The following is a 10,667-nucleotide window of genomic DNA, read 5'->3' as shown; positions in this document are numbered from 1 at the left end:
GAGATGGAGGTAAGACTGAAAGAAGGGCAGCACCTCACCTTTTCCGCTTCCAGTTCTCAAACACCTGTGGGTAGAAGGAGATAGACCAGGCCAGGAAGTAGATCCACCCGATCACCTGGTCCACGATTCTCACTGCCTCACTGTGAAGGACGAGGAAGCGGATCCTGGGCCTGTGAAAGACACGGCAACAGAGTGAATGGAAAAAACATATTTTGGGAAAGCCAGGCAGCTTCGTCTTTATTGGGGAGCTCACCTGGTTTGGCCTGAAGCGTTGCTCTGAAAGTACGATGAGAGAAGAGTGGGGCTCCAGATAACTCCCTCTTATAGTTTTTAAACTGCCTTTCCTCCAAAGAAAGAAGGAAGGAAGGAGGAGAGAAAAGTGGAGCTCCAGATAACTCCCTCTTATAGTTTTTAAACTACCTTTTCTTCAGAGAAAGAAGGAAGGAAGGAGGAGAGAAGAGTGGAGTTCCAGATAACTCCATATAGTTTTTAAACTTCATTTCCTCCAAAGAAAAAAGGAAGAAAGGGGGAGAGAAGAGTGGAGCTCCAGATAATTCCATCTTATAGTTTTTAAACTACCTTTTCTTCAGAGAAAGAAGGAAGAGAGGAGGAGAGAAGAGTGGGGCTCCAGATAACTCCCTCTTATAGTTTTTAAACTGCCTTTCCTCCAAAGAAAGAAGGAAGAAAGGAGGAGAGAAGAGTGGAGCTCCAGATAATTCCATCTTATAGTTTTTAAACAATTTTTCCTTCAAAGAAAGAAGGAAGAAAGGAGGAGAGAAGAGTGGGGCTCCAGATAACTCCATCTTATAGTTTTTAAACTACCTTTCCTTCAGAGAAAGAAGGAAGGAAGGAGGAGAAAAGAGTGGGGCTCCAGATAACTCCATATAGTTTTTAAACTACATTTCCTTCAAAGAAAAAAGGAAGAAAGGAGAGAAGAGTGGAGCTCCAGATAATTCCATGTTATAGATTTTAAACTGTCTTTCCTTCAAAGAAAGAAGGAAGGAAGGAGGAGAGAAGAGTGGAGCTCCAGATAATTCCATCTTATAGTTTTTAAATTGCCTTTCCTTCAGAGAAAGAAGGAAGGAAGGGGGAGATAAGAGTGGAGCTCTAGGGACCTCCATTTTATAAATTGCCTTGCTTTCGGAGAAAGGAGGGAGGAGGGAAGAGAGAAGAATGGAGCTTCAGAGACCTCCATTTTATAGTTTTTAAACTACCTTAAGGCCTTCGAAGAAAGGGGAAAGGAAAGAAGAATCAACCCCAGGAAGCTTACCCGGTTTGGTTGGAGGCATTGCTCTGAAGGTAGATGGTCACCTGCCCGACGTTTTTGGCTCTCACCCGGAAGTGCCCTGTCCGCAGGCCTGCTGCGACGATCACCTGGAATAGATACATTGGAAGATTTTGTTTTGAAAGCAAAAATGAGAAATAAAATCAAGAGCTCGATGCTCCTTCGTAACTTACTTCCGCTGGCAGTTCGACAATGGTGAGGTTCTCCTTGGATGAATATGTCACGTTGAATGAGATGCCCAGCGTCTCGTTGAGCGGAGTGCTGAGACAGAGAAGCAATAGATGGCAAAGGAATACAGTGAATTACCGCATTTTGGTGTATAATACTTGCAGCTTTCAGAAAAAAGCAGGGTGCGACTGTTACGTGATGAAAACAAAATCTGCCTTTGATTCTCTGGTTTCTGTTCTTGTTGTTTTGATAAATAAAAGAGGAGGAGGAGAAGGGATGATCTGTTTGGTTGGTTTTTTTAAAACTGCAGAGTCATTTAGGGCTGATTCTCATTTCCTTTCCTCTTTCTTCAATTTAAAAATGACACAATGGAGGTCTCTGGAGCTCCACTCTTCTCTTCACCCACCTTCCTTCTTTCTCAGAAGGCAAGGTAGTTTAAAAACTATAAAATGGAGGTCTCTAGTGCTCCACTCTTCTTTCCTTCCTTCTTTTTCCAAAGGCAAGGCAGTTTCAAAACTAGAAAATTGAGATCTCTGGAGCTCCACTCTTCTCTCCTCCCACCTTCCTTCTTTCTTGTAGTTTTAAAAACTACAAAACTAAGGTCTTTGGAGCTCCATTCTTCTCTCCTTCCTTCTTTCTCTGAGCCTTTAAGACAGTTTAAAAACTATAAAATAGCGTTTTCTGGAACTCCACTCTTCTCTCCTCCCACCTTTCTCCAAAGGCAATGTGGTTTAAAAGCTATAAAATGAAGCTCCACTCTTCTTTGGAGCTCCACTCTTCTCTCCTCCCTTCTTTCTCTGAGCCTTTAAGGCAGTTTAAGAACTATACAACAGAGTTTTCTGGAACTCCACTCTTCTCTCCTCCCACCTTTCTCCAAAGGCAATGTGGTTTAAAAGCTATAAAATGAAGGTCTTTGGAGCTCCACTCTTCTCTCCTCCCTTCTTTCTCTGGGCCTTTAAGGCAGTTTAAGAACTATACAACAGAGTTTTCTGGAACTCCACTCTTCTCTCCTCCCACCTTTCTCCAAAGGCAATGTGGTTTAAAAGCTATAAAATGAAGGGCTTTGGAGCTCCACTCTTCTCTCCTCCCTTCTTTCTCTGAGCCTTTAAGGCAGTTTAAAAACTATAAAATTGAGGTTTCTGGAGCTCCACTCTTCTCTCCTGCCTTCCCCCTCCTTTCTATAAATGCAATGCAGTTTTAAAACTATAAAATGAAGACCTCTGAAGCTCCACTCTTCTCTTCTGCCTTCTTCTTTCTGTCTCCAAAGGCAAGACAGTTTCAAAACTATAAAAAATATTGTCTGGAGCGCCTCTCTTCTCTCCTCCCACCCTCCTCCTTTCTCTGAATGGAGGTTTCTGGAGCTCCACTCTTCCTTCCTTCCTCCAAGGCCTTAAGGCAGTTTACAACTCCTTCCACCTTTCTCCAAAGAACTTACAAAAACTCACCTTAAGGTCACTGGGATGTCCTTTGAGCTTCCATTTTCTAAGGAAACCTGTTCAGGCACGTTGAGAATTGCAGTTCCTTTAGACACAAGCACAACAAAACTGTGATTCCAAATACAAATACGGGTCTTTCTAGGTCCTCTGGTGCAGTGAGTCTTAAATTATGGGTCGGGGCCCCTTTATATATACATATATGACACAAACACACACATATATATCTGCTCCATGCACTTCCTCTTATTTGCATTTTCAAGCAGGAGATGGAAAACTGTTGTTACAAAATAACACCATAGATTAGATTATAGTGTGCATAGCCAACATAATGCATAATATATACAATATATTATAATATAATAAATTGTATATATTGTATTACAAATTATATTGTATCTGCTACATACACTCCCTATCATGTGAATTTTCAGGCACATAATGGATTGCTGTTGCAGCAAAACTAAACCAGAGAGAGAGAGAGAGAGAGAGTATATTGTGAGTCCCCTTGGGGAGATAGGGTGGGTTATAAATATATTATATTATTATTATTATTATTATTATATACACGCATGTTAAATATATACACACACATATATACATATATACATATATGTATGTATATGCTGAAATCATTTATATATACATATAAACATACATACACCCTATATATATATATACACACACACACATAATATTATATCTGTTACATATACTTCCTCTTTTATGCATTTTCAGGCACAGAATGGATAACTGTTGCAGCAAAATAAAACCATATATGTTATTACTATATATATATATATATATAGAGAGAGAGAGAGAGAGAGAGAGAGAGTATATAATATAAAGTATATAATATATTTAGTGTATAATATATATAATGTACTAGCCGCCCCCTGCCACATATTGCTGTGGTCCAGTCTGTGTAAATGTATGTGTATATATTTGTGTATATGTGTGTGTGTGTGTGTGTGTGTGTGTGTATATATATATATATATATATGTATATGTGTGTGTGGTTTTGTGAATGTGTTGTAACTTTTTTTTTGCTTTTTAAGCCCCTTCAGCTGTATTTTTAGTGTTTTTATGAGTGATGGTCACTCATTGGCCTGATAGATGTATAATTTCCAAATTTGGTGTCATTTCGCCCAGTGGTTTTTGAGTTATGTTAATCCCACAAATGAATATTACATTTTTATTTATATACTAGCCGTCCCCTACCAGGTGTTGCTGTGGCCCACATGGGGGTTCTGTGTGGGAGGTTTGGACCAATTCTATCATTGGTGGGGTTCAGAATGCTCTTTGACTGAAGGTGAACTATAAATCCCAGCAACTACAACTCCCAAATGTCAAGATTATATTTTCCCCAAACTCCACCAGTGTTCACATTTGGGCATATGGAGTATTTGTGTAGAGTTTGGTCCAGATCCATCATTGTTTGAGTCCACAGTGATCTCTGGATGTAGGTGAACTACAACTCCAAAACCAAAGGACACTGCCCAGCAAACCCTTCTAGTATTTTCTGTTGGTCAGGGGAGAACTGTGTGTCAAGTTTGGTTCAATTCCATCATTGGTGGGGTTCAGAATGCTCTTTGATTGTAGGTGGACTATAAATCCTAGCAACTACAACTCCCAAATGACAAAATCAATTTTTTGAGTGAAGGACATACATTGGGTCGTTAGGTGTCTTGTGTCCAAATTTAGTGTCAATTTGTCCAGTGGTTTCGGAGTTCTGTTAATCCCACAAACGAACATTACATTTTTATTTATATAGATAAAAAGTAAATAATAAATTTAGTATATAATATATATAATGTATAATATTTATTATATATATGTATACATATAACATTATATTATACACACATATATTGTCACAAAATAACACCAACTGTCTATTATGATTATAATTATTACTATTATTATTGGCCTTAAGCCTTCAAACACTTCTCCAAAGCCCTCTGTGCGATCCATTAGACAAGCCACCAAAAAAAGTGTGACTCATTAAGGAAGTCATGAGACTCTTTTCAAAGGACCTGCCTTTTAATGATTTCGACATATACATATACATGTGTGTTTGTGTGTATTTTGTGCTTTGAAAGCTGGATTCCCAGGAAATCCCCAGGAAAAGAGAACTCACCGCAAACAGCCGGCGATGCAAGGGATAAGCAGAACAAGCAGAAGCAAAGGCCAACTTCATTCTTCTTCATGGTGACAAGCTGCTGACGACTGTGAAATAATAAAAAAGAAGAACATCTGGTTTGCTGGAAGGAAGCAGAGAGGCGGTATTAGGCAGAAATGGAGGACAAAGGTTGGGTGGCCATTTGTCAGGAGGGTTTTGATTGTGCTGATTGGCAGAATGGGGTTGGACTGGATGGCCCTTGGGCTCTCTTCCAAAACTAATGATAATGGTAATGATGATAATAATTTAATAAAAAAAATCTTCCTGGCGTTAGGGGATTGGAGTAGATGATCCTTGGGATATCTTCCAACTGTATGAGTCAAATAATAATAATAATAATAATAATAATAATAACAATAAATATAAATATAATACAATTCAATAATAATATTAATATTCATTCAATAATAATAATTCAATAATAATATTAATTGTAATTCAATAATAATAATAATTCAATAATATTATTAATTGTAAAATAATAATAATAATAATAATAATAATGGATAATAATATAATAGTAGTTCTATCTTCCCTCCTGGCGGAAGGGGGTTGGACTGGATTATCTTTGGGGTCCCTTCCAACTCTAAGAGCCTAAAGGTAATAATAATCATCATCACCCACATCATCATTATAAAACAACTGATAATGGATAGTAATAAAATAGTTATTATTATTAGTAGTAGTATTATAGATAATTGTATAATAGTAATTCTACCTTCCTGGTGGAAAGGGATTGGACTGGATGGTCCTTGGGATTCATTCCAACTCTAAAAGTCTAATTATAATATATAATAATATAATGGATAATAATATGTAATAGTAATTCAATAATAATAATAATCATATAGGAAATAATATAACAGGAATTCTATTTTCCTTCCTGGCAGGAGGAAGAGGGTTGGACTGGATGGCCTTTGGGAGTCCCTGCCAACTCTAAGAGAATAATAATAATAATACGTAATAATAATAATAATAATAATAATTCTATCTTCTTTCCTGGCAGAAGAAGGTTGGACCAGATGGCCTTTGAGTCCCTTCCAACTCTAGAAGTTTAATAATTATAATTATTATGATATAATAATAATAATAATAATAATAATATAACAATATAATCATACAGGGAGCTGGAATGGATGGCCTTTAGAGATCCCTATATATACACAGACACACACATTATATATACATATATATATACACACACACACACACATACACACACACACACACAGACACATATAAATAATAATAGAGGGGGCTGGGCTAGATGGCCTTTGGGGGTCCCTAGCAACTCCAGGGGTCTCATACTATATATAAAACATATAATACTAACAATATATAATAATAATATACAGTAACGATAACAGCAACAATAGAGGGGACTGGACTAGATGGCCTTTGGGTTCCCTTCCAACTCTAGAAGTCTAATAATAATAATAACAACAATAATATAATAATAGAGGGGGATGGAATAGATGGCCTTTGGGAAGTCCCAAGCAACTCCAGGGGTCTCATTATATATATATATATATATATATATATATATATATATATATAAACATATAATACTAACAATATATAATAATAATATATAACAATAATAATAACAATAATAATAATAGAGGGGGGCTGGGCTAGATGGCCTTTGGGTTCCCTTCCAACTCTAGAAGTCTAATAATAATAATATAACAATAATAGAATAATAGAGGGGGTGGTATAGATGGCCTTTGGGGATCCCTTCCAACTCTAGAAGTCTAATAATAATAATAATAACAATAATAATAATAATAATAATAGTGGGGGATGGAATAGATGGCCTTTGGGAGGTCCTTAGCAACTCCAGGGGTCTCATAATATATATAAAACATATAATACTAACAGTATATAATAATAATATACAATAATAATAACAATAATAATAGACGGGGCTGGGCTAGATGGCCTTTGGGGGTCCCTTCCAACTCTAGGAGTTGGATTCCAGAGAAATTTGCATAAAATTATTTAAATATTGCGCATGAAGTGGCCCTCTCTAGAGATTCGGGTCCCACCTCGTTAGCATATGCAAATTCTCCCCAATCCCCCCATCCCAGACTCTTCTGAGGCCAAGGAAATCAAAGGAGGGCATGTGAACTACAAGCCCCATGAGGACATGCGGCACCCCGTCGCCCAAAAGCGGCCCCCTTATGCCGCGATGCACGCCGGGAGTTGGAGTCCTTTCGAACTCACAAGGTATCACTATTGTTGGGTTACCTCCTCTCATGGCAAGGCCGCAGCGGCGCGAGAAAGACTTTTTCTTTTTCTGTCAGGCCGCGAACGCCTTTTGCGCCTATCCCACTTCCGGTAGGCGTCGCTAAGGAGACGGCCGACTATAAGGGCCTCCTAGCGCTTGCCGTAGGCGCCATCTTGGGCGTGAGGGAACCCAGTAAAAGAAAATGACACACTCAAGCTGGCGGCCACGAAGACCTCCTCCTGCTATAAGCCACCGAGGGGAATGAGACGCTCGACGTGGTGACGTCAATCCGCCATCTTGGGCGTGACCAAACAACTCAGGTAAAGTTTCACACCCAAGATGGCAGCTACGGGAGTCCTCCTTCTGCTATAGGCCACTGAGGGGAATGAGACTCTGGCCGTGTTGACTCGAATCCGCCATCTTGGGCGTGGCGCTTAGTCCAAAGTTCAGTCAGGAAAGGGCCTTTATCTCCTCAACTGGAACTCTTGGTTCTGGGTTTGTATAATAATAATAATAATAATAATAATATAATTAAGTAATGATATATAATATAATCTTCGATATAATAATAATAATAATAATAATAATAATATAATTCAATAACGATGCAGAATATAATATTCAATGTTGGGTTTGTATAATAATAATAATAATAATATAAATCAATAATGATATAGAATATAATCTTCAATATAATACTATATAATTCAATAACTATGCAGAATATAATATTCAATGTTGGGTTTTATAATAATAATATAATTCAATAATGGTATGGAATATAATCTTTGATAAAATAATAATAATAATATAATTCAATCAATAACTATGGAGAATATAATTCAGTGTTGGGTTTGTATAATAATATATAATTCAATAATGATATAGAATATAATCTTCAATATAATAATATATAATTCAATAACTATGCAGAACATAATACTCAATGTTGTGTTTGTATAATAATATATTTAAATAATAATATAGAATATAATATTCGATATAATAATAATATATATAATTCAGTAACTATGCAGAATATAATATTCAATGTTGGATTTGTATAATAATAATATAAATCAATAATGATATAGAATATAATCTTTGATATAATAATAATATATAATTCAATAACGATGCAGAATATAATATTCAATGTTGAGTTTGTATAAAAAGGTAAAGGTAGTCCCCTGACATTAAGTCCAGTCATGTCTGACTCTGGGGTGTGGTGCTCATCTCCATTTCTAAGCCGAAGAGCCAGCGTTGTCCATAGACACCTCCAAGGTCATGTGGTCGGCATGACTGCATGGAGCGTCGTTACCTTCCTGCCGAAGCAGTACCTATTGATCTACTCATATTTGCATGTTTTCAAACTGCTAGGTTGGCAGAAGCTAGGGCTGACAGCGGAAGCTCACGCCGCTCCCCAGAATCGAACTTGCGACCTTTCGATCAACAAGCTCAGCAGCTCTGTGCTTTAACCCACTGCGCCACCGGGTTATAATAATAATAATAATAATAATAATAATATAATATAATATAATTCAATAATGATATAGAATATAATCTTCAATATAATAATAATATATAATTCAATAATGATGCAGAATATAATATTCAATATTATAATATATGCAATAATACATAATTACACTTATGTAGAATACAGTTTTCAATATAATAATAACAATAATATGCAATTCAATAATTATGTTGAATACAAACTTCTATACAATATTAATAATATTGTAGAATAATGAGGAGCACCTGGTGGTGCAGTGGGTTAAACTGCTGAGCTGCTGAATTTGCTGACTGGAAGGTTGGAGGTTCGAATCCAAGGAGCGGGGTGAGCCCCTGTTGTTAGCTCCAGCTTCAGCCAACCTAGCAGTTCGAAAACATGCAAATGTGAGGAGATCAATAGGTACTGCTTCTGCTGGAAGGTAACAGCGCACCATGTAGTCATGCCGGCCACATGACCTCGGAGGTGTCTACGGACAACACCAGCTCTTTGGCTCAGAAATGGACATGAACACCATCCTCCAGAGTCAGACACAAGGGGAAATCTTTACCTTTACTTAATGAATAAAATATTTGGTCTAATAATATATAATTCGATAATGATGTAGAATACAATATTCGATATAATAATAATAAAATGTAAATAATAAATAATTACAATAATGTAGAATACGATATGATGATGATTATTATGCAAAAAGACATTCATATTCTCCCCTGTTTTCTCATTGCAGAGAATGCAGGCGCCACGGAGAGAGGAGGACAAGGCTTCGAATGCTGTGGGGTCTCCCTGCATTTTGGGCATTGACTTGGGAACAACTTCGGTGAAGGCCGTCTTAATGGAGGAGACACGCCAAGGGCCAGCGGTCATTGCAAGCTGCACCGAAGCCACCGGGGCCGCCATAGAGAGCCATGACATTTCTGGACCGAAGGTAAAACATCACTGAGATGGGAGATACCCCAAAGGCCATCCAGTCCAACCCCCTTCTTTTCTGACTTCATGCAGGAAAAGCACCATCAAAACCTTCCTGACAGATGGCCACACAGCCTCTGCTTCAAAGCCTCCAAAGAAGAAGATAATCAAGGGCAGGGTTGCTGTGAGTTTTCCAGGCTGTCTGGCCGTGTTCCAGAAGCATTCTCTCCTGACATTTCGCCCACATCTACGGCAGGCATCCTCAGAGGTGGTGAGGTCTGTTGGAAACTAGGCCAGTGAGGTTTATATACCTGTGGAATAATGTCCAGAGTGGGAGAAAGACATTTGATGACCAGTACTGAAATAAAGTAAATAAAAAGCAACACTCAGAAAAAAGGGGAGTTCCAGACAGGAAACAATCAGGGCCAGCTAACACCTCCCAACAAAGGATTCCCCCAAGCAGGAAGCAGCCATGCTTTGAAGCTGCAAGGCCATTCATTGCTAGTCAGGGTGGCCAATTGCAACGTTCATTGTAAAACAAACAAGAGTTCTTTCTCCTGTCCTGGACATTTTTCCACAGCTATATAAACCTCACTTGCCTAGATTCTAACAGGCCACAGCCTGCCATAGATGTGGGCGAAACATCAGGAGAGAATGCTTCTGGAGCATGGCCACACAACCTGGAAAACTCACAGCAACCCAGTGATTCTATTAAAGCCTTCAACAACAACAACAATAACAAGTTCCACCTTGTCTCCTGTGCTATTCTAATAATATAATATAATATATTGTATATACATATAATATTTATAATATAATGTAATGCAATATAATAATAATATTATATTATGATTATATTTTTATATTACATGTAATATTACTAATAATATTACGACGTAACAGTATGATGCAATACAGTAATGTTTGATGCTAATATTGTA

The 10,667-nt window shown here is 37.6% G+C and overlaps 2 protein-coding genes across 4 annotated transcripts in view; one reads left to right on the top strand and one right to left on the bottom strand.

Annotated features, from left to right (window-relative positions):
- CTNS (cystinosin, lysosomal cystine transporter) overlaps positions 1–7,501 on the bottom strand; it is a 12,105-nt gene extending 4,604 nt beyond the window's left edge. Inside the window, exons 1-6 of the mRNA XM_060756894.2 lie at positions 7,319–7,501; positions 5,027–5,115; positions 2,899–2,974; positions 1,459–1,546; positions 1,271–1,374; positions 39–170 (exon numbers count right to left, since the gene is read on the bottom strand). Of these exons, the coding sequence (XP_060612877.2) occupies positions 39–170; positions 1,271–1,374; positions 1,459–1,546; positions 2,899–2,974; positions 5,027–5,096 (470 nt within the window). The 5' untranslated portion in view covers positions 5,097–5,115; positions 7,319–7,501. The remainder of the gene's footprint in view (positions 1–38; positions 171–1,270; positions 1,375–1,458; positions 1,547–2,898; positions 2,975–5,026; positions 5,116–7,318) is intronic.
- A 13-nt stretch (positions 7,502–7,514) lies between these two features.
- The window catches only part of LOC132763433 (transient receptor potential cation channel subfamily V member 1-like), a 44,986-nt gene continuing 41,833 nt past the window's right edge, over positions 7,515–10,667 (top strand). Inside the window, exons 1-2 of one of the 3 annotated variants that reach the window (XM_060756893.2) lie at positions 7,515–7,618; positions 9,548–9,745. In XM_060756893.2, the coding sequence (XP_060612876.2) occupies positions 9,551–9,745 (195 nt within the window). In that variant the 5' untranslated portion in view covers positions 7,515–7,618; positions 9,548–9,550. Of the gene's footprint in view, positions 7,619–7,642; positions 7,794–9,547; positions 9,746–10,667 lie in introns of those variants that run through there. The other 2 variants (XM_060756892.2, XM_067472073.1) reach the window with 2 other exon arrangements.

This window comes from Anolis sagrei, chromosome 11, assembly GCF_037176765.1.
Source record: "Anolis sagrei isolate rAnoSag1 chromosome 11, rAnoSag1.mat, whole genome shotgun sequence".
Lineage (NCBI taxonomy): Eukaryota > Metazoa > Chordata > Lepidosauria > Squamata > Dactyloidae > Anolis > Anolis sagrei.
The sequence above is the reverse complement of the archived record's forward strand: the minus strand, read 5'-3'. Positions and strand labels throughout refer to the sequence as shown.